We start from the raw sequence: 24,986 nt of genomic DNA, 5'->3' as shown, positions 1-24,986 counted from the left end.
TTCTAGAGCTGCTGGAAAAGCAGACGGCAATTCCTCACTTCTCTGATGAGGGGGCTGAAGGCTTGGGTTTGTTCAAGGGCCACTCCACACCAAAGTGGCACAGGGTGGGGGCTGTCAACTGTATCTTGATGCTTAGCTGCCACACACTGCAGATGGATCCTTTTCCCAAGATATGAGCCATGCCCCTCTGTGCACACCCAATACCTCTAACAACCACACACAAACAGCAAATCCACTGCAACGCTTCAGGCTCATCACTACCATTTCCCATTTGAGCAGCAATTCAACACATCCTTTAACATTACCCACGCCTCTGAAAGCCAAGAGGGCCATTCACATAAACTTAATCTTAGTTACTCTTGCTGGATCATAGGTACTGATGCTGGAAGGTAATTCTTTAAAACCAATGTAAATGTTTAAAGTTTATTCCCAAAGGATTGATGCAGACATAAACATACAGATTAAAAACAAGCAAGATACTGAGAGCTTTTTACTACCTTCTAAAGTAGCCAGGCACATGGATATTTTATCTCTCCTTTTGGATCTGCTTTCTTCCAACAGCACAGTTCAGATACTTCATACAGATCAGAGGCAGAGTTCACTGACAATTTCATTAGAAAAAAAGAGATAGAATTGTGTTTTCTTATGTTCTCTGCTCTTTTATTGCTATTTTCAAAATGAAGAACAGACCCTACCAAAGTGCTAAGGGCTGAAAACATAACTCTAAATGATACAGGAAAACCCAACTTTGTGCCAATCCATTTTTATCCTCTCTTTGTGGCCATAACAAAGCTGAGAACAAGAGCTAAACAATGGAGAAAAAAAGAATAATTTCAACATAATTTTTTTCTGAAAGTAACAGCAGTGACAATAACAAGAATCCATTCAAAAGACAGAATGTTATCTTCCAACACAGTTAACATGCCTTTCTTTCTGATGCTCATTATATATCTTACACATCAAGCTATACTTTGACCTCCTTACAAAGAAATACTTTTGGAGCCACCACATCCCTGTGCCCATATTGGCATTGCTAACTGAAATCCATCCCATAGTGCCTTTCTCTTCTCTGCTCCCTCATGCACCTGCCAAGAGGACACAGGTTATCAAACGAGCCTCCAGAAAAGCTCTTCCAGAAACAGCAATATGATTACTTCCTGCTCTTGCTTGTGCTCATGCAGCCCTGCAGAATTCAGTCCACTAATCTAACAGGCTAACAATGACATGAGCTGTATTTTTGACAACTGTGGGGATGAGATCACTTATATAAGCTTTTATTTCTGATACAGGCCGTCACCATTACTTCCTTTTACCTACTGAAATCAACTGGCAATATTTCATCATTAACTTTTCAGCACAGTAACCAGCAAATTCATCTAGCCTCAGCTGAACCTATTTACATTTTAGATTTCATCTGCCCCTCTTAATACTTTTGTGAGCATCAAAGAAATACTCCATTTTCCTCTTGGGTGACTATTCTCTGTCTGCAGTCTCCCACTGGCAAGTAAAACACTCTTAGGACTAAATATACTGAAACTTTTCTTAACTCATCAGATGCTCCTTTTCCCCCTCACCCCCTCATCTCCCTCCCAGACGTTGAGTGCAAAGCTCTGCATTGAAGCAACTATTGGAAACACAAATTCTTACCCCGTGAATCCAAAAAAGGCCATCAGCTTTCCTTCTGTACGCCAGCTGTCACATTAACATGCGTGCTACCCCTCATTGTCATATGTACTGTTATACCCTATTACCCTTTGTTTAAGGCCCTCAGACACAAAAGTCTTTGTGCATGAGGTGCTGTAAACACAGCCCTGCTTCAGCAAGCATAGCATTTCAGGAGAACAGCACAAGGTAAATGGTACAGACACTTAATCTAGGTTGGAGAATACAGGCAGAAAACATGGTGCTGCTCAGCAGTCTTACCACAAGCCACCCAACCATCCTATGTGCAGTTAAAACAACTCAGAGCAGTACAGCTCCTCCTGATGTCAAGTTAACTGAAATGCTGCTAACTTCTCCTTGTCTGCCTCTGTGTGAGCACAAGCATCAGCTGCTAGAACACACAATTCTCCTTAACCTCTAAAGGCTTCAGCTCATGATCTTCCTGTGCTCAGAAGCTGTGCAAGTCACTATAGTTATCTGAAAACTGCCCCAGGCCTCTCACAAAGCTAGAAATTCAGCGATGACACTATAAAACTTTTGACACTTCTCATGTCTTATCAGGCCTAGGGTATTACACTTGTTTTTGAGAACTTCTGCTTCAAATCAGCTACAAATGGCAGTGGTTGACAAAAAGCAAAATAATGACAAAGAGTTAACCCAACTCTTCGAACTGCAGAATTTTCAGTTCAGAGTCACTTCAGTTAGATTCAGGTCAATTTCTCCACATCTACCCTGCCTGTATCCCTGAGCAGAAGCCTCTGGAGACAAACATTAAATTTGGTAGTGGGTAGAAGTCTTCTACTCTCTATCTAATGTAAGCCAGTAGAATCAGGGATAATACTTGGGATGTCCACCCAAGTACTGGTCCCATCCAGTCACAAAAGCAAAATAAAGGTAAAACAAAAAATTAAAGGTAAAGCAAAATGACTCATGTCTGTGCAGGTAAAACAATGTCTGCAATTACTTTTATCCTTCAATAAGCAAAAAATAAAAAAGGTCAAGCTGTCACTCAGGGACTCACAGATTACTTTCCAACCCATTGCAGAAGAGGGATGCTGTCCTGTCTGGAAATTGGCTATCTCTGGACTTTAAGTCTCCAAATAGCAGGAAGGGTGAAACTTCATCTTCTTTCCTCCCACACCTTTCCTTATATAGGAAACAGCAACTTCCAGGTAGCCATGGTCTGTAAGAGGATTCCTCCTTTGCCCTTCTCTTCTCTTCTCTCAGTTCCTAGAGCCACTTCCTTTTTATTTCTTCCTCTTGGAACTATGAATTTCTCACAGTATGTGTATATATATATATATTTCTATGGTTGCCTCTCTTCTGCATTTCTTTTTTCCCTGAAAAGCACCACAGAACAACTCTTATATGATCTGGCCTAAAAGGCAAAGGACATTTCCTTGACCTTCCTTCTTAAACAGGTAACAGCTGTGGTTATAACTCAAGTCAGACCACAAGATTAGTGTTTTTTCAAGCAAGATAACCACTCTCAACTGCTTGAGAGTTACTCCTTCTCCTGAGCATGACCTGGAGAAGGAGGTAGCTACTGAGCCCCCACCTGAGAATAAGATGTCTTTACATGAGCTTAGGCTAATTTGAGGCACCAGTGGAGCAAATGGTTTGAGAAGATAGAAACTGGGGACTGGAGTCTTGTCATTCAGGGGTTTGAAGCTGGGGAATGTATAACACCATACTAATTGTTGCATATTCAGGTAATTTTTCTCTTCTGGTAATGACTCATTCATTTATAAACCAACGCCAGTCACTTTTCTAACCTCGCTGCTAATAAGCAGCAGAGCAGAAATACTTTCTAACCAGAAAATGCTCTTCAGTGTAATACAGTTTTCCAGTACTGGTGTGCTGGGGCCTAAAACTTGTGAACCTAATAAATGCACAGACATACACAGTAAGCTTCCTCCATGTTACATTTACATCTCTTGCCTGCACTAGGCAAATGTACAGGGGGAAGGTAAAAACCTGATAGGATTTAAATACACAGTACTTGAGCAAAGTATCCCTGAAATCTTGTGCAAACTGTGTTGCTAATGCTTTTTCATACTCAGGAGAGGATGAGGAATCTCACTGCTCATAATTCTTTTATTTTCACACTTGGAGCACCGATCTCATCCCAACAGCCCCTCACCTCACTTTGCTTCTCAGCAGCTACCTCTGCCCCTGGCCAGCTACTGCCCTGACCCAAATACGCACTGAAATAATTGTAGGAAGACATAGAAAATGCTACTAGTGTATAAATGTGACTGCAGAGCAGTCTTCTTCACTGGCCACCTACTGCTGGAGTGGCATCAGCAGGTCACCACACCACTGCTCCTATGAGCTGCTGCTGCTGTTTTGTCATTGGAGCTGAAAAGAAGAGCACCCTCTCCCTGCTCTGCTTCCTTTGCACTTGGTGAGGAAGTGACTTGAGTGGGAGGAGAGAAAGAAGGGCAAACACCATACCACAGAAGTAAGCAACTAGAAGCAGAGACCAAACTTTATGCTTTTCATATGGGGGCAAACAGCCAGCTCTGATTGCAGTTGGCTCTTGCTGTAGCCCTGTGAATTGTACCTTCACTCACATTGTCACTTGAAGCTCCTTGTCACCATACTGAGCTTGGTTACGTCCCAGCCCCCGAGCTGAGCACAGATATCTTTACCAAAACACTGTGTGTCTTTTATGTAACACAGAGATGGAGTCTGAAGTGCTACCACCAACAGCTGCAATAGGAGGGTTTTGATTTCTCGTAGGTAAATAGTTCTTTTCAAGTAAAACAACCTGGCTATTTGTACCTGTTTCAGGCTTGCCCTGGCACAGTAAATACAAGAGTGACCTTGATTTTTCACATCATTTCATCAGGCTGCAGCCTTAACAGGACTTACTGCGCTTATAAAGCTTAAGAGAAGAAAAATAGACAGCAGGAAATCCTGTGACAGGCTTGTTTCAGTGGTGATGAGAGAGAAACAGTAGCAGGAGAAGAAAGGACAAAAAAAAACCCACCAAAAACCCCATAAACTCAACACCTGTAGCCAGCCTACAAGTGGGGAGAGTGTGACTTCCAAGCCACTCCCCCATCCTCACAATGTTACTGAAACTATTCTGAGAACAAGTATAAAGAAGGTAAGGATTAGTTTAGGATTTTCTGCTCGGTTCAAAAGAAGTAGGTATGTGATGTTCATATTAGAGTTCCCAGATGGTGGTAGTACATGGACTGGTTACAAGCATATTTGCACACTGCCTCCTCTCTGCAAGCCCTGAAAGAAAGCATGTGGGAACTCCATCCTAGCCCCATTTGAAGTGTTATTTGTTTCCACGCTGAAAGGTATTGCTTTTGGGGAGGTCAGCCCCAGGCACTGGACTGCGTGGCACTGGCTGGTGCAAGGTTTGCTTAAATGGGTAAATTATGGAGTAGAGGGGGTGGAGGGAAAGGGGAGCACAGTTTTTAAATCATGTCTTTCTGGAGGTGATGTGGAGAAGGATGAGGTGAGTTACCCCAGTCTGGGCAGGACCTGTGTCAGAGCCGGTGGTTGACTGCTGAGCTATGGTCAGCAGCCACATCACTGTGGCTCCGGTCCTGCTTCTGTTTCCTGCCTGCACAGCACTGCCTGGGCTGTGGGCAGTGCCCCTGAGGGGGAATGGGGCTGCTTGCATCCAGAGGACTGCCTTTCCCTTCGTGGGGATCACTGATGAGTTTAAAAGCTGCAGCAACCTTGGGAAAATTACATTTACCTTCTTCTCCCCAAGTTTTGTTTGCTCTTTTACACCAGAGCCAGAGCCCCTCACCTGAGGGGTGGCACCAGCTGATGGAAAAACAGTGCTTCCAACGCCTCTGGCTGCTGCTCACAACTCACCTCTGATCCAAAACACTGTTAATGAATTGATCCCTGCCCATGGACACACAGGTTCCTTCCTTTCCAGCCACCAAGGCAAAACTGAGATGTGCAGGAGTAATTACTGTCAATGCCCCATCTTTGCCATACAGGAGCTGTTTCCAGAGAGAGGAGAGCAGACTGAAGGCAATTGCTCAGCACTCAGTTGCGATATTTGATTTTCCACCTCTCAGACACAGATGAGGTAAAAGGAAACAGCATGAGACTTCTCCCTTCCTTGGCCTACCAAAGACTTCTCTTTGCTGGAGAAAGGCTCCCTGTCAGGTTCCTTGCAAACAGCCTTTTGTTACAAATCTTCTTGGGCCTGGAGGCACATAACCAGGCATATTTTATGCACCTGGTAAACTAATAAACAAAGCTTTCCTGTGACAGACAGCCCCCTTCTGACTCCACACAGGGACACAGGGCTCCTCTCGGAGCAAGACCAGCATCACGAGCTGGAGCTGGGCAGGAAGGTGCTGTGGTGGCACAAGGCAAGGGGCACATCCCCAGCTTTGAGAAGATAAAGGAGGAGCTAGCATATCTGCTCAGAGCAAAATAAAAAATACTTAGGGAAATAGGAAGGTTTCAGCAGAGAAAACACTACAGAGGCTCTAGTCTGTGGAGATTGTTTAGGCTGAAATACAGGCTTTTCTGTTTTATATTAGACGCCAGGGAGGGAGTACAGACACGGTGAATCTCCTGTTGGATGCACCATGAGCACAATGTTGGTTTACTATCCCTTCTTCGAGGTGATTTACACACAAAGGAACTTAGCAAAGAACAATCTTTGCTTGAGTTCTGTAAAACCAAAAACCAGCCTGGCCTGACTATCCCAAAGGCAGGCCAAAGCCAAAAGCTTTCAGCTAGATGTCTCTTGCTTTCCAAGACTTGGTAGTCTGGGTACAATAAAGCTGAGATTCAATTAATCCTGATGTTGGCTTTGAAAAAAAATCCTGCTGAATTTTGATGCTGAAAAAAAGAACTTCAGATTCCAAGGGTCCTTGGGAAAGAAATTAACAACTGCTTAAAATAGTATAGCTTGAAGTCTGCTTTTCTCCACAAAGTTTTCTGCAATGTATTGCCAGTTTTGCAAGCCTGCACTCCTACTGGGTGTGATTGTCACCAAGTGAAACCGAGCTTAGACTTCAACAATGAACTCTGTGGTTTCACTCCAATCCCAAGAAACTTTCCTGCTCAAACCATCCTGCTCTTCACCCTGGAGAGGCAGAGTCAGTAAAGCAGTGAATGTTGCAGGTTAGAGTGAAACAGACTGGCAGAAGTGTGGCTCCCACACCTGTAAACACAGTCAAATCTGAGATAGAGATGTTTTTGCAAGTCCAGAATGGCAGCGGATTTTGAAATATAAGTACATTACATTGTTATACAAGGACATAGCAGATGCCAATTCAGTGAGTAAACAAAAAAGCATAGCCCATCCCTGTGTCATTACAACTGCCTTATTTAAAGGGCAGTTTTGACCAGAATGACACATTAGTGAGTCACACAATGGGGAACAGGTTGTGACTATGCTTAGAAATCTACCTTGCTTTGGCTTATCAGCACAGCTGAAGGACCAATACCTTGTCATGGCACAATGTCCATGTGTGGCAAGTCAGATCCAGTTCAGCCTCATGCAACCCTCAGGACCTGCACTCACCCAGCTAAGCATGTAGAGCCAGTTAAAAACCACGCCTGCACACAGCCTCACTGCACACTTTGTATGGGCGGTTGACAACATGCACGCAGCCTTTATGCATGCATATTTTCTTCCAGTGTCTGAAACCAGACTGATAAACACCTCTTCAAACTGGTACTCAGCTTCATTCTCTGTTATCCAAACATTTCATCAAAGGCCACTTACCTACAAAGCAGACATCTCAACCCAAGTTAGACAAGCCACATACCAAAAGCCTTTTCAAAACAAGGAATCAAATCTGAATTTATTCACTAATAGTAAAGGGCTGAAAGTGGTTATTTTATATCTGCAATATTTTGCAAATTCTGAAATACTTATATCTCATAAGGTGATTACACCATTAATTAGCAAAATACTATCATCACTGAGGTGCCACCACAGCAGCTGTTTCAGCCGAACAGCAAAGAAAAGCCAAGAGAGCAAGGTAACAAACTGGTAGCGCCCTCATGAGCAGCCCAACTGCTCCAAGCACTGCCACCCCATGACAGTGAAGTGCTCTTGTTCCAACAAGGAGCGACCTCAACTCTCCCTTTATCACTCCAACCACCCCTGCCTCCCAGAGGGCAGTACTCCCTCTCCCACCTGGGTGAATGGGGGCTCTAACAAAGGGGCCATCTGTTGCAGCCTGAGCCCTGCATTTCTCAGGATGTGGGTTTTCCCAGGAAGCTGTTCATATGCACCTTATCAACCCAGAACGGAATCTCTCTGGTCATTCATTCCTCTGACCCTCTGCAAAATGGAGATCATATAAACCACCTCAATAATCTCCCCTTCCAACTGCAGTATGAAAAGGAAAAGGACAAAAATAAAATCCCAGGAAGATACCCTGTGATGCAGAGGCTATCACAGCTTTTGGACCCATTACTCTGTGAACAGGGTTTCATTTCTAGCTTAGACATATCTGGCTGAAACTGCCAGGTGCAGAGCCCTGCTCCTGCACTGTGAGCTGGGCAGAGCAACCCTCCATCGTCAGCTTCAGTTCCTCACATTTTCTTTCAGGCACCTCCACACCATGGCCGCACCACCACAAACCTCCCTGAAGGGTCAGTGATCAGGCCCAGGCTGATGCAGCTGATGGTAAGGGACAAGATGAAGGCTATGGTGACCAGGGGGACAGGCTGGGACCCCTCTCCTAAGCAAGGGATGTTTGGATGGGCACCAGTGAGGTCCTACACATGCTGGCTAAGGATGCCACGAGAGAAACACTTTGCACCACAGCAAGTTTTGCACTACAGGTTGAACATGGGTGGGCAGAAGGAGGAGGATCCTCTTCACAGCACCCCCCCTTTTAGATGACAACTCTGACCACAGACTGTGGCTGTGGTGTCCTTTGTCATGTCAGGCAGGGCCCATGGTGTGACCCTGCTGGGGCTCATTCCCTTCTTTTGAGACAAGCACTGGAGACACAATGGCACTGCCCTCCCAGAGAGGGATTCTTGACAGCGTGGGAGTTCCTGCAAAGCCCACCTTAGGGTGTCATGTTCTGCCTCCCACGGGCTCCCTACAGTCAGGAGCAAGGCAGAAAGATCTCCAGAGTACCACTTGTGGCAGCAGATCTAGCTTGGAGGAGGCTGTAGCCTCTTAAGAGGGTTGGTAGTTAAATTCTGTTGGACTAAAGACATTTTGATACCATTTTTGATACTTTTCATCCCACTCTGTCACCTCAATACCATTATCATCCTTCCAGACTACATTTGCTTAGAAATATCCCTGGTGGGACAGAGACAGTTCTGAGTGTGGAGCACCCACCTGAAGGTCCCTGAGCAATGCCAGCAGCACAATAGCAATTCTGCCCACCATTCTTCCCACAAAAAAACTGGGCCAAGGGATCCTGTTCATCTCCAGAGCATGTCACAAGGCAGCAATGGCAAATCACCCATGGAAAGTCTGCAAGCAGCCATGGGGCTCTCTTGGTTTATGCTAGGTTATGCAGATTCAGGTCAAGAAAAAGCACAGTTTGTTTAAAGACATTTTGTCTTCCACCTTCGGGAGAAGAAAATGGGCCTATATAATTTACAGGAACAGGAAAGGCCTTACATTACTCTGAGAAGGAGCAGGATCCCACACACCTTTCAATCCTTCAAAGGATGTGGCTATCACATTCTCAAAAGTAGTGATATGACAAAGAAAAATCAAGTTGTTAATAAAATATGGAAACAACTTAGGAATTTGATTGCAAAAGTCCACGATAAAAAACCTCCAGCTGAGATCCAGCCTCTACTTTATATTCCCCTGTGCTCTGCCTCATCTTTCCTTAAATGCATGGGGCACAGGGTTTCTGTCACTCCTTTAGCATGACTGCTTAGAGTCTGAGAGGTTTTACTAGTCTGAGGAAGCTTTTCCTTCACATCCGACTTAAATGTGCCATTTCTTGAAGTCATCCCCTTGTCTTTTATACTCTAGCAAGCAGAACAAGCGTAAATTAAATGGAAGACACATGAAATCTTTATAAAGAACAGTGTTTCCCCTAGCATGAAAGTTCCTTCACTTTAGAATGGAAAGGGTTTTTACTCTGTGCTGTATTTTCCCCATCAGAAAATGAAGAAGAACATAAATTTTCCTCATGACTTGAATTTAGCTTAATCAGCAGTCCCCTGCTGATGTAATTCAACCCAACAAGATTTTTCTTTTTTTTTTTTTTTTCCTGGTGAGCTGCTGCCCCTTTTCCCTTCCTCCCACCAATTCAGGCATGGAAAACAAGGGAGGAATTAGACAGACAGAACTTATTATCTATCAAGCTGCAGACTGGGCAGGAATAACATTTAAAATACAAAAAGCAAATTTTATCAAGCCTTTTCCTCCCCAGAGACTGCCACAGAAATATTCCTTGTTTGTCGCTGAGAATGAACAATTTTTCTCTTTCATTTCTGCTTTCTATCACATATTTCATTTTGGCTGCCCCTTCTGTCTTTCAGCTAGGGACCTAGGCTGCTAGCACAGAATCACAGGTAACTCAACAACAAAATGCCTGTATTATCTTTCTTTTCTTTTTTTTTTTTTTTCCTAGTCTGTCAGGTAATTGCAACTCTAAAAGCTTTTGCATATTTACCACAGAAACATGGCTCTCCTCTCCTGGAGGATGGGACTGTCATCAGGTAGAATATCTTACTTAATAAGCCTCTTCTAATGTATAAACTAGGGCTGAGGATTTTTTCCTGGCCTCCTTCAGAGCAAAGGACAAGCAGATAAAGATCAGCTGCTGCAGTGCTACTCTGTCAAAGTTCCTGGTCTTGTGAAAATTAACTCTCTCCAAGCTCAGAGTTCAGGTAGGCTTTGGCACCATGAAATTTATGAAGTAGGGAAAGGGTCTGTTATCAACTCATGTCGGTTTCTCATCCCCAGTCCTCCCTATATATAAGACAGACCAACTTCCCTGCTTTTCTGTAACCCATCTGATGAGCTGTGGATGCTGTCAAGACTGATTTTCATTAAATCAGTCATGAAGAAGGATTGGATTTTCTCTTTTTGCCCCTGTATCACAGAAGTACAGCAAGAAAAATGTGGTCTGAACATTTCTAAATTCAGCTGTTATCTAAAGCCAAATTCCCTTCACCCAGCCCACAACAACCCCCTTCACTATTTCCCCTCACCCCTGAAGCAGCAGTAGAACTGCTTTTCTCAGTTCCTAGGATGCTAAATCAAGATGTCTGGTACCAAAGAGAAGGTTTGAGAATATCTACAAGAGACACTTTGTGTCTTGGAGTCAAGACACAGGGTGAGGATGCCCTGCCAGGGGTTATAAAAAGAGGCTGCTCTGCTGAAACTGTTCAACAGGCTGAAGAGGGATATATCTGGTTCATACACTTCACTTCAGGCACACCTATGCTGAGGTCACAACTCCACCCTAGCATGTAAGAAAGCACTGTCAGTGGGAATCAAGAGACAACAACAGGTCCTCAGTCCAACACAAAATCACTGACAATACTTGCCTGGAGGAGAGCTGACAAGAGCCAGCCAGAAGACTCCCATTGACTTGGAGCCTGTGTGAAAACTAATCCTTGCAAACCATCTTCTGCATCCAAACAGTTTTCCTGTGGGCCAACCTTACACTTGTTAAGTCCCTGGTTTTGTATATGAGTACCGACTGGAGAGACACATTTGAAATATGGACTGACTGTTTAGATTAAAGAAATTCTGAAACCAAGAACCTATATCCATTGACTTAGAACTGAAATGTGGACATCCCCTCTTCTGGAAACAGTTCCAGGGACAACAAACTGATAGAAGTGAAAAACTTTCTAAACTGTAACTGGCAAAATTTTTATGACACTTTATGATTATTTACAAACTTACAATGGTTTTCAAAGCAACTAAATTCCAAGAGGTTAGGACATCATTTTTACTTATCATCAACAAGCCATTCTAAGAGTCATCTCTGTTTAGCATTAAGGGATGACTCATTCATGTAAAGGAATGTAAGAAAAGTCCCATAGGTAAAATGCTTCTTCTAGTAGTGTTACATGAGCTCAATCTCTTACCTGTAGTATCTGGATTGAAGATAAGTAGAACACACAGCTTTAGACACATGGCTAGCTGAACCAAAGTCTATGACCTTGACCCTATATGGCTGTCGGGATGGATCTACCAGCATGATGTTCTCTGGTTTGAGATCAGCATGAATCAGTCCCAGGCTTTTCAGCTTCATTAGGGCAGTTGCTACCTGCTGGAGAATTGGTCGAATGTACTTAAGGGGCAAGGGACTGAATTTATTTTGTTTTAAGAAATCATAGAGGTTCTGCTCCAACATTTCAAATACCAAGCATGTGTGATTCTTGTGCTGAAAGCATTCATAAGCACGGACAAAGTTGTAGTCATCCGCGCTTTCTGTGCTCAGCCGAGCCAGGATGCTCACTTCAATCTGGCCTTGCCGGGCATAAGAAGGGTGGTTTTTTAGGATCTTGATAGCCACAATCTCATTAGTGCCACGTTTCCAGCATTTGACTACCTGTCCGAAGGTTCCACGGCCAAGGAACTCTAACACTTCATACGTGTTGGTCATGGAACAGAGCACCTCATGTTGCACCAGCTGGTAATCCCCTTCACTGTTGGAGCCACTGTTTTTGGAAGTGGCTGTGGAGGTGGTGGCGGTGGCTACAGTGGCCCCACTGGCATTGTTCTGAATCATGGGTGGATGCTCCTCGATAATCTGCACGCTGCTTGTGTTCTCAATCTCCTCACTCTTGCGCTTAAGTCCACATTTTTGGTAGGTGTCCAGAAGGCTCACAGTGCTGCGACGCATCAGGTTGTGTGGCCCGCCCAGTGTTTGCCCAGACACTGCAACCACACCAGAAGTGCTGTTGGCAGATGTAACCACGATGTGCCCCGTGCTTGCTGGGAAGATGATGGTCTGCTCGTAAGGGATGCTCGGATTGGGGATCTGGAGGGAGGCGTTGACGGCTGCTGCGGCGGCTGCTTGGGAGGACTGCACGTTCTTGCTCTGGTTGTAGACTTTGCTGTGTGTGCCGTACCCAGTCATATCCCAGTTCGAACTCGGCTCCACTTTCAGTTTCTTCACGCTACAGAAGGCACTTGACTGAAGGGTATGAGGAGAGAAAACTTGCACATGCGAGGCCATACCTGCAATAAAACATCACAGTGAAACCACAGTGTCAAGATGCCTTTCCCAGCTTTTTTCATTTGCTCAGTGGCAGGAAAGGGAAATGGGATACAGACTTCAGATACATCACATCCACACACACAAAAAACAAGTTCTTCCAGATATGTGTATTCGACACAAATAAAATATTATGCTCTAAAATAAATCCTTACCCTGGATTGAACTATACTAACAACATTCAAGATTTCTGCTCTCTTGCCCTCCCCCTTTCCATTTTTAATAACAGGAATGTACGTGTTATTTTTACCTCCTCTGCCTAAAGAGACCTATTCCCATTGTCTCCAGGAAAATACCTAGTTCTCTGGAAGAACTCATGTCAAATACTGCAAAGTACAGTAATTTCACAATTATAAGCCACACCATTTTGACTAAAATTTTGGTCCGAACCCGAAGTGCGGCTTATAATCAGGTGTGGCTTATATATGGACAAAGAACAAAAAGTTGCTGTTTTAGTTTGGAGGACAGGTGTCTGCTGAGAAAAGCAGGAACTTCTTTTGAAATGGAGAATGTAAAGCCCCTTCCTCCAAATTATTATGATTTTGAAATCAAGGGGCTTTCAGTCAAAAATATGGGAATTAGGAATAACAGTTCTTTTCCAGGGAAATTAAAATAGAAATACAGTACTACAAAGAAACAAACTGCAAACCCTGACAAAGTCAGAGTACAACCTGACACCCTGTCAGGCAGGGTGTTGGTAGCAGTCCCATTAAATGGTGACTGCATCCTCCTGCAGTGACAGATGTGGTTCAGTTGAAGCAGTGCTGCTGCAGAAGGTGCAGTTTCCCTCCGGAGGTCCAGTGGTGATGTGGAGAAATCCCGTTTTCCTCTAGAGTCCAGTGGAGAAAGGAGCTCCCTTAGTGTCTCAAAACCTCTGTTTTTATCTTGGTAAGAAATGTTGGGCTTTTCCCCCTGGCTGGAGCAACTTCCAATGGGATGAAGTAATTTTATCAGTCCCACAGTGGGACTCAATGGGCCATTAGCAGAAAATGACTCGCTGGAGGAAGGATGGGTTGTGAAAAGATAAAGAACAATGCCCTGCCTGTTTTCAATGGATGGCCCATTAGCAGAGTATCTCCCACAGAGATAAGGATCACTGCCCCCACCCTCAACAGATGGTGATAGAACAGATACCTTTTATCACACTCTGTATTGTAACGTGCGGCTTATAATCAGGTGTGGCTTATATATGGACAAAGAATGAAAAGTTGCCGACACCCAGAAGTGCAGCTTATACTCAGTGCGGCTTATAATCATGAAATTACTGTATTCTGACTACAGAAGCCAAATCTCAAATCCTCATGCTCATCCAGTTTTAAACAGTTTGGTGGATCTGGCTTAAGCCCTCCACTTATTCCCATAAAACCACTGCGTAATTTCTGGTCTGCCCAGAGTGAAGATGGGACCAGGAGATGATACAATGTGAACAAATGGAGGTGCATAGATAAAGCTGAGGAGCCAGAACAGAAGATGATGTTTCAGATTGCTTGCCAAGTCTGTGAGTGGAAACTGTGCACAATGCTAGTCTGTGCTCAGGGACACTGGAGATGGGAGTTACACAACATGAGCTTCACTATGTGCTCTCAGTGCTCCCAGTTTTATAAAATTGTGTTCATCTATCCTTATTCACAGTGACAATACCATCACTGGAAAGCAGATCCCCTGGAAATGAACAGCACTGTTTATGAAACAACATACACATTAGCATGTGGTAGAATTAGCTCCTAATATAGCTTTATTTTTTACAGAAAAGACAAAAACCTATTTTAATGTAAGCTTATTTGGTTTCAGAGGAGTTAATGATCTTCTAAATCTTTAAAAAAAAAACCCAGACCACCACAACCTCATAACCAAAGTGAAAATAATGCATCACTGAGACAGACTTAGTGAAGGATTCTGAGTAATATTCCACTGAAACAGAAAATGTGCCTATTCAGAGAAAAAAAGATGTGGTGCACGGAGAAGGGGACAGCTAAGTCCTGACTTGCTGCCAGCTCTCCCCGCCCAGGGTAGGGATAGTTCTGTTGGGGCAAACATTTTGTGAAGAACACAAATCCCTGGGGACTTCAGGGGAAGGAATCAGCACCCAGCAGGAGTTAGAGCAGAAAGGCACAGCCTCCTTCACCCTTCTATCTGTCATCAGTGTTTCTTTTTAATAAACCAGAATGACTAGGGAAGAAAAAGACAATATGCTGAGCTGGCACCATTGTTGAATTATTAAGCAGAAACATAACCTTGACTTGTTTTCAACTTTAAAAAGTTAAAAACCGAATGAATGCTTCAGTAACAAAACCACAACAAACCCTGCAGTACACATGGTCGACTTCTTCATGAGGAGGCGTGACAGTATCTGACTTGGCCTACTCATACTTCACTAGTCCATGTTCCTCTTCAGAAGATTTTCTGGAGCTCATGTGTACACAGAGATCCACATGCATGCATAAATTTACATACTCATATAGAAAAATATGAATGTCACTCCACACTCAGTAGTCAAGTTAACAGATCTAAACACACCCAACACTTTTTCCAGTTTATTCCCAGCAGCCCAAAGGCCAGGAGTGGCTCAGGAGAGGAGTGTTGTGGTGAGCCAAACCTACCATGAGTAACTGCTCAGAAGTAACAAGCCAAGCAATCTCTCCACTTTGCTTCAACATCTCCACCTTCACCCCTGCTGCAGTGATGAATTTATGAAGACAGAGCAGATGCAGAAGAAAACTCCTTCAGGACACACGGGGAAAACCCTCACCTGGGCTTTACCATGGCACACAAAACCACACTGACCCCAGCCTAGAAACGAACCCTGCAAACCATGGCATGCTGCCCTCTGCAGACATGACCCCTGGCTCTCAGTGGACTTTTGATTGCTTGCTGTTGTTCCTTTTAACTCCATTACTCCCTGCTCCCCCAGCCTCCTGGACAGCAATTTCCAAGGTCCCTGCAACTGGGTACTCAGATGCCCTCCAGCTCCTTGCCCCACTAAGTACCTTCTCTCCTCTCTCACAGGGCAGTGACGCTGTCACGAATGCCACGGCATGTGGCAGGCGGTGGGCTCGGAGAACCACAGCAGTGCTACTCAACTTGTCATCCTGGACACAAAGATCGCATGCGAGTGAGCCAAAACTGTGTTTGTTTTTCCACTGATTAAGAAGAATCATGGTGTTCCTTCTAGTACAGCACTGACCTGCCTGAAGAGAGGGGGTGGTTTGATGTATGTTTTCCCCCTGGACGCAAATAATATGGCAGATGTAATTGGTAACATATTGTGGACCTAGCAGAGGTGTAATTTATAGTTTTATGGCTTTCATTCCATGGTGTGCTTGAGCAATCTCTTTTCATAGAAAATAAAAAGGAAAAAAAATGACTGATGCAGAACAAGGAGAGAGGTTCTTCTTGCACGCTCCTCTAAAGATAACACCAAAAGACTGAGGCATAGCAAATTAAAGTCAAGGATGTGAAGCGCAGCAGCTGCAACTTTCTCAGTGCCACTGTAAAAATCAGGATAATCGCCACCATTAAGGGACAGGCTTTCAACTGGTGCAAACTGGCAGGGCTCCACTTGATATCAGCTGATGCTAAAAACAAGGTCAGCAGTCACTCAACATTGTCAATGTCAGATGGCTGCCAGTGTCCTTTGGTGAAACGAGTTGTTGTTAGGGACTGGTTTCCACATCGACAACCAGCCCCTTGGTGTCCCTGAAACACTGCTGGCAGCCTAAGCAGAGGACAGGAACAGGGGATAAACACTGGCTCACCCTGGTACCCCAAAAATGAAGAGGGTGAAGGAAGCAATGCTTCTGTGAATAAAGCAAGGATTTTGGACTCATGTGCTGCCAGTGCTGCCCTCTCAGAGGTTACATCTCATCACAGAAAAGGTTTTTTTTTTTCCCCTCGCTAAAAAAAGAACTATGAAATTGTCTTCCTTACATCCAAAATTATTTTCTCATGTTTGAGGTTTTAAGGGCACGCACTGTAAGGAAAATAACCCAGTGAGTTCTTCAGCATAGTCCGAAACCAAGAAATTACAGGGTGATTGACAGCTTGGTGATGGGAAAAGGCGGCTTCTGCGGCAAAGTAATTTTTATTGCAAATTTTCCTGTGCAGTTAACGTGAGAAAAACACAATCTTAAATTTCCTGAGGACACAATAAAACTGTGCTGGTGGCAAGTTGTTTCTTTCAAAAAGGATTTTTGCTCCATGGCATTAGCAGGAATAGTAATAAATGTGAATAAAAGTCGGATGGTTTTGTTACAGGAATCAAATTCCTCATTACAGACTCTAATATGATTTACACCTTCAGCCTTTTGATTACAGAGCCGACAGGAGCTTGCCACAACGTCCATGAGGAAACAAGCCAGCAGTAATGGGGTGATCCACGCCAGCCAAGCCCAGTGGGCACCGATATCTCAAAGACAGTGGGAATCCCCCGGGGAGCATTCTTGCTCCTAGGGTCTTGGAAACACAGAGGGGCCATAAGCTACAGAGGGATGGAAAATGGGATGTTTTACTTGGGAAAAGTTCTCTTAATCCCCCATTCACAGGTCTGACAAGAAACCTGCTGTGCAAGGCTGGGCCTCTTACAGCACTTCCTTCCTCTGTAGGAAAATCCTAACAGTCACCTTTCCGCATTTTGCATGGGATGCCCAAGGCTGGCACCTGGTTCCTCACCTTCTTGCACTCTGCCAGGAATGGAGGGGGTGAGGACACTTGGTATAAGCAGCTTCACTCATTGAGCATTCCTGCTCACCTGAAGCCCAGCTCAGCAGCCCCACCTACACCACCAAAACCTCTGGCTGGACTAAGACAATTCCAACTGAGCTGGTCCCTGTCTTGGCATGGGTGCAAGGCAGGCCCCTATTAGCCAGCCAGGATGAAGCCAGGATGCCACAACAGCTAAATACACGTCTTGAAGAGTGTAAGTTTTATATCACCCCTGAGCATAACGAATCTCTGGGCTGGGAGCAGAATCAGGGCTGGGCACCATGCATTAAATAAAATTGATAGTTCCTTTCTTTAATAATGAGTTTAGTGTAGTAATTTAAAGCTCTCACAAAACTGACAGTAATTGGATTTAATGGGGCCTTCCCTGTCCTTGATACGACTCACATAACTCCCCATAGCATCTACATGAACTGAAGTAGGTAGGGTGCAGCCAGGGGACAGTGTTAAAACAGCTGGAATGACTTTTATTAAAAGACTTGAGGTTTTTTGTTCCTGAGAACTCCTCCCACGTCAGCTTTCACTTAATAATAATTTAGCAGGTGCTATTTACAATTCAGATGGCCCTTTTCTGCATGCACACACAAATCACGCAGCCGCCTCACTTGTACTTCTAACAGGTTTCAGGAAAGCAAATGAGGTAAAGTTCCCTATCCACCCACGTCACTCCAAAGGGCAAAAAATACACTTTGGGGACTAAAGAAGGAACAGTTTGAAAGTCACTGATGTTTTCTTCTGGTTTACTCCCAGCACTTACTGCTGATTTTTAAGTGTGGCCTTTGAGGTGACAAGAGACCAAGGCAGTGCCCTGTATTAAGTAGGAAGTCAGACCTTCTGCAGTACCTGCAGAGCTGCCAGTGCTCTGTAACCAGAGGCTGCTTCCTGGCTGCTGCCAGAACGACAGTGCCTGCTTGAAAAATACTGTAGAAAGCACACGGTGTGTGTTCAGCATATAAATGATGCTTGCAAGACAATACTGAAATAAGTATCTTCCACTTCTCCCCAGGGAGGCACGAGCCTGCAAACCCATATACATGCCCAGGCTGAGAAGGCAATGAAAAAGGGATCTGCCAGGTATGGCTAATGCATTGCACCTTCAAAATAGCCATAGTCTCAAGCACATCAGTCTTCTTCACGGTGGCCTCTGCGTGGCTCCTTTTGAGGCATTGTCCCCAGCACCACTGCACTCTCAGAACCTCCTTAAAATTTATGTCACTGGAGGCTATACAAATTCTTTCCCTTGTGCTACTGAATGTTTGGAGACAACCTCAAAGCAGAGCTCAGATCTCAACAGTCTCAGATCCTTCCTGTTCCTGATGAGCATAAGATATCAAGGGGTCCCTCATTCCAGGTGAAAATTTCCCTGCCTTCCTCTTCTGCTTTTCCTGTCCTGCTAGTAAAACTGTCTCAGCCTAATTAGTAGTTTTCTAAATGTAGTGCACAGTAGTTCTCAAAGATGTAAGATGTGACAGAGCACGTCCCCTGCACTGCTCCAGATCTGGATTCACATGGCTCCAACCTGCCATGTTTGATCCACACCTTATGGCCAAATGAAAAAGCGAGATTTCCCAAAGCACAGAGTAGCCATCAACAAAACCAAATGGACAAAGCCAAGCATCCATCTCCTTCCCTCTCATCCCCATCCAAAAGGCACATCCCTTTAGTGCAGTGGCCAGGGCACTCTCCTCATAATCACCTTCAAATCCCTTATCTCCCTGCCACTCCAACTGCCCTCCTACATATCCTTCTCCCGCATTTATAGCATCAAAAACCCTGCCTCCTGTTTCATTCTGCACATCATGACTTTCCTTTACAGCTATGATGAAAATTATCAACCAGGACTTACTTAGTACTCTTGAGCATGGAGGTGGTGTAGGCAGTTACTCCCTATCACGGCCTGATCAGGTTATTTTGGCATGTGGTTCAGAATACTGCTGTTTTCCTCACAAACCATCTTTATTCCCTTCCTCACTCTCCCTTTAACTCTTTAAATTCAGGGCAAATTGTCTGCTGACTACTGAAATCTTTCTTAGCTGTAATTTAGAAATATTACAATTCTTATTCATCTTTTTGGTGTGGGCTCAGGGGCAGATGAGCCTGAATAACAAGCTGAGGGTTCCTCTGGCATATCCCTGATTTTAGGCACATGAAGTAAAATCTCAGGGACAAATACATACATTTACATTTGAATACTTTATTACACCTCAGTGCAAAATTCTTTCAGGGTCACCTCCACCTCCTGCAGTACGAACTACACTAACCACAAGAGATATTACAGATTTCCTCAGTTAATCACATGACTAGTTTATGTTTCACATTATAGCTAGTTAACTACGCAACACCTGAGAACACAGGTTAAAATATACCTCAGCAGAGGCTGTCCCATCACTTCCTTGCAGATGCTACAGTAACTGGACCTGACACCAATTTCTAGATCTTGGTGTGAGAAGTCCAGCAGTCCAGTCTGTGCTCTCTTGAACTGAAAGATAACCTCTAGATACCTTCTTATGGGAAAACTCGGCACAGTTGGAATAGTGCAAAACTTCTCTTCAGGATACCTCAGTGTTACTGCGTGGAAAGCAAATTAAGACAGCAAGTGAATGCAATTTAATAGTCTACAGCCTCGACAAAACAGAGCCAGACCCCAGTAAGTAAATCCCTTTCAGCATATCTGCCAAAGCTGACAGAAAGACTGTCACCTCTACAGAAATCATGACATGAGACTGCAAACGCCCTACCAAGATGTCAAAGTGCTCTTCAGACATGAAGTGAGAAGCCTGGGAGTTTGCGGTGCCCATGTCAGGTCTCTGGGGCTTGAGAAGGCAGATCACAGCCCTGCCAGACGTACCTTGCTGAGTAACAGTCCAGGGAGGACTTCTGGAGTCCCACTGGAGTCCCAAGAATAAAATGAGGAGGCAAACAGTAAAGATGGAGGCAGGGGCAGCACCTGAAAGCCTTCAGGGTCTGCATGAGCATGTGAAGGAACTTCTGCACAGTGTAAGTATAAAGGCATTTCAGGAAAGTGAGTGTCAGTGAAGGTAAGAAGAAGTTTTACAACCAAATGATCAGTACTCCCAAGGGCCTCAGAGGAGAAGAAAGTCTGCTTGGGAGTCAGAGATGGAATGAGAAAGAAAGAACAAGATGAAATCAGACAGGTGGGATTGACAGAAGCCCTGCTTTGAAGCTTTATCTTTGGAGGACACTGAAGGATGTCTAACAAATGCTTTGCTGAAGAAATCCCTCTTTCAGATTTATCGAAGAGAGGCCCAGCAGAGCTGAGGCAAGTGTGGAATGCTTGGCTGGGGCTGTGCTGCAGGCTGCTGGGGAACCCACGAGCAGCACCACATCTGTTTAAAGAGCAGAAGACTGCGGCAACACCCACAGCACCACTTAAAATGAGGCATGATATGATGAGGCTTCTATAATGCCATGCTTGAATGAGCTCCTGAAGCACTGGGTATGGCCAGAGGAGACGGGGGAAGCAGCTACCACGGAATGTTTCCTCATCCTGAAATCAAAATGGAGCCAGATGAGTCCACAAGCAGTTACTCACATCAATGTGCCAGGTAGGACTGTTTGGCAGCATCCTATGTGTTCTGGGCACCTTCCTCCTTCCCATCTGTCCTCCACCATCACAAAGTGGAACAAACAGTAACCACAGCATTTCAATAGCACCCAAAGCTCCCTCTGTAGAACTATACAAGACAGCCTCTGCAGTAAATGTGAAACTGGCCATAGTTTTCTTTGTAGTCCAGCTTAATGCCAGTATCCCTACCTTTAACCTCCCAACAGATCTAAAAGGCAGGAGCCTCTAGAGTCCAACAGGCTCCTTCTCTGATTGCTACCTGCTAACAGAGTTACATCCCGAAAGCAGAACTGAAAGAAGGATGATCTTGGTATGGCTCTGCTTTCAAGGCTCAAATCACTGCTCTTCATCTTCCAAACAAGGGTTGACCACAATACCTCATCCTACAGAGGAAAGAGAGGTCTTTCTCAACCTTCCTGACCTCAGACTTCACTGGCCAGTCTACCTGGCCCTCTGTTATCTCAGTTCCTGGGAAAGGGTACCAAGGCCTCTCAAAAAGGAACCAAAATGAATCAGTTCTCCTTTGCTGCTCTGGTTGTGTCCCCCCTCACCCACACAGTACTGGCATATTCGTGGCTTCCCACAAATGCCTTGTGGAAAGGATAATTTGTTCTCCGATGGCTGTCTCCCCACCTGGATGACTTTCCACCTGTAAATATTAACTTTGTGATGTCAATGACTCCAACTGGCCTGCAAGTGTGGTGAAACCATAGGGAATGCCTGGCACCTTGCATACCTTACTTGTTAGAAACAACACTGCTTGTGAAGGCAAGACATGGGCAAGGCTCACTGGAGTCTCTGGCTGAGCCTCTCACTCCCACAGGATTTTTTCCTAAGTGTTTTATTTGCAAAGAGGTCACAGCATGACATTCAGCCCCTGTTTTGTTTACGAAATGTGAAACTCAGACCAAGCTCTAGCTGGGCTGAAAACATCAGTTTACCTATTCTCAAGGTCCCTTCCTTCATTTGATTTCCATCAGGATACAGACCTGTTGGAGAGAAACAAGCCCCTGGTGAGGTCTGGATGGAATACACAGGATCTGGCCTGCGAAAGAAGATGAAGATGCAAGGAGAAAGGTAGGCACAGGGCTCTGCCAAAGCAGAAAATTGAGACAGACTGATTTGTTAACCTCCTGACAGCCACCTACCACCTCCAAGTAAGAATGACCAAACACAGGGCCCACAGCACTCTCAAACATGGAGGGTGTGGGGTGTTTCAGGAAATGAAGAGAAAGGACAGTGCAGGTTGATCACCTGACCTCCAGTTTAAGGAGCTGCAACAATTCTGTAAATAACCTGCCTTCACATCATCACACAAACACACACCCAGCCTGCACAGAGAAAAGCCTTCAGTTCCTCAGGGAAACACCTTCAGCATTTTTCACCGTCTTACAGACTTTAGGGTCAAGAAAACATCCCCAAAGTTACAGCCAAAGAGTCAGAAACCTTTTCTTGCTGTCACCTGTGGCTTTTGGTTTGCATTCCAAAGTAGGACTATAAATCTAGAAATGCATGATGTGAAATGGGCTGTGAGCTGGGACCAGAACAGGCACAGTAGGACTGAGCCAGCTGGCCCAAAGCAAAAATCACCATGGAGACAGAGTGCAGGATTTAGACATGGACTCATTTCTCCCCAAAACAACTGTCTCTCTTGGTCCATTCACCTTTAGACTAGCGAGTGGCTCTGTACGAGACCACAGTGATAGGGAGCTGCTGCAGCCTCCATGAGAACACAGTGTGTTGACAGGTTTATCTGTGGAAACCAGTGATTCTGTTTGCTGCAGTTGGGGTTGTACTGACCTCTGTCATACAGAACACACGGTCACACTCAGGCACACACACACATGTAAACACTTGCACAGACAGAAGAACCACAAAGGCAATGAATCTCAACATCTCCAAAAGAAATGAGTGATGCTACCCCAAGCAATCCCAGATCAGTGTGCAGAGCCTAGGTGATGTACAAAGCTCTTGCTTACACAGAAAAAGCCCTGATTTAGACATGAGGATAAACTACATGAAGGATTTCAGAGCCTTGAAGAGTAAGCATCCAGAAGCTCAGGAAAGGCTATCTACTTGAGAAAGGAGGATATAAGGCCCTTGTGTGTGATGAAGAAGCTCAGGGACAGCACTAACAACCTACTCCCTCGTCAAAGCTCGAAAAGAAAAGAGATCAGTCCAAGGGAAGTCATTAGGAGAAACAAAACAATAAAAATCTCCACCTGTATCAGCAGAACTCCCCGGCTACCATCAGTCTCTCCCCCAGGTTTCTCTTTTGTGCAGGTTATGATTATTTATTGACATACTTATTTACTCAGCTCTGCAGTGCTTAACACCAAGGCTGCTGGGCTTCTTGCACTGTCAAAATTAGAGCCTGACAGAAGAGGAGTGAAGCTAAACGTGGAGATCCAGTATGACACAGGCCAAATGCCTTCTGCAGTGCAGTCTGAGGCATGGTACCACTGTGACAGGCTAGACTGGGGGACCCCACAGCCAGCCTGGACAATAAACACTCCCTTGGTGTAACTTTGCTCCGGATTACTCAGTCCTTTCAAGACCCAGCCACCAGAGCACACCTCAGGCCCTGTTCCAGAGCTGACCACAAGTACCTGCTGTGCAGCACTCGCACATATGGCCCAACTGCTGAAAACAAACCTGCAAAACCAAAAATCCACAGTAGAAAGGAGAGATGGCTGCAGATGACATACCAGCTAAAGGGGTTCTCAAGCCTTCTTCTCATTCCTGATCCTACATTTAAGAACTAACATATCACTTTGTGCTTCCAGCAGCATGCAGCCACTTGCCCAACCTCTTCAGAAGCATCTTTTTGGCACTACTACAAATGTTTTGCAGCCATGTGCTTTTGACTCAAAACATTCAATTCCCTCCTTTTCCTACTCAGTGAAAGGATTCAGCTTAGATGCAGTGGGACAATGAGTTCAGAATCAACAATGTGTTGGTGATGTTGCAGCCAAGCTGTCCACAGTCACACCTATGGGTTTTGACTAACAATGTAAGGGAAGTCTGGCCAAACTGAGTCATAGGGGAAAGAAGAATTTCTGAGAAAATAGACTCTGCATGATTATTTCACAAGGAGCAAATACACCACTGTTTCCACAGGTTCCAGAAAAAACAGATTAGTAACAACTTGTGGTGAAATCACAAGAGCTTTCAGGAGGTCCAGGAGAACACTGGGCATCTTAGCTTTGCCATAGTCACAGGAATGACTACAGAGGAAAATGGTCTGGGGTGGGCCTATGGGTTTTGCTAGAAAAACTGTGACACTCTCAGCAAATGAGAGGGGGAAACTGCCATAAAACAAAACAAAAAAAACCCCCCAAAAAAAAAACCAAACAAAAAACCCCCCCAAAAACCAAACAAACCCCCCCCCCAAAACCCCCAAACAAAAAATGACAAAACAAAACACCAACAAACAAAAGAAAAACAAAACAGCCAGGGGAATTTAGTACCAAAAGTCTTGTGAACTTTCATCAGACCTGATGTACTCAGAACTCACTAAAAGCTTTCCAACATCCATATGGATGAAAAGTAAGAAGAGACTGAAAACTAGACTCAGTAGAAGCACAATAACTGTGGAAAGAGTTTCAGTGGGAAGCAACAAGCTTACACCCAGTATAAATGCCCAATTAATTTGATGTTTGCACTACTCCTTTGTGGGTGCAGTCCTTGGTTTTGCTAAGTTTTCATACCTGAAAATAGCCCCACTTCCCTCTTTAGTCCTTCTTGGGCTCATGGGAGACTGAAATGAGTCACCAGAGGACCAGCTGAGTCATCCAGCCAAATCTTGGAAAGCAATACAAAATGTGTGATCATCACATCCT

At 44.6% G+C, this 24,986-nt stretch overlaps 1 protein-coding gene across 4 annotated transcripts in view; it reads right to left on the bottom strand.

The window, feature by feature from the left end:
- The window catches only part of HIPK2 (homeodomain interacting protein kinase 2), a 127,793-nt gene that overhangs the window by 71,644 nt on the left and 31,163 nt on the right, over positions 1–24,986 (bottom strand). For all 4 annotated transcript variants that reach the window (XM_033057748.1, XM_033057751.1, XM_033057749.1 and 1 more), the window contains exon 2: positions 11,704–12,802. In XM_033057748.1, the coding sequence (XP_032913639.1) occupies positions 11,704–12,802 (1,099 nt within the window). The remainder of the gene's footprint in view (positions 1–11,703; positions 12,803–24,986) is intronic.

Source organism: Catharus ustulatus, chromosome 4, assembly GCF_009819885.2.
Source record: "Catharus ustulatus isolate bCatUst1 chromosome 4, bCatUst1.pri.v2, whole genome shotgun sequence".
Classification (NCBI taxonomy): domain Eukaryota; kingdom Metazoa; phylum Chordata; class Aves; order Passeriformes; family Turdidae; genus Catharus; species Catharus ustulatus.
Note: the sequence above shows the minus strand (reverse complement) of the source record. Positions and strands in the feature narration are given on the sequence as shown.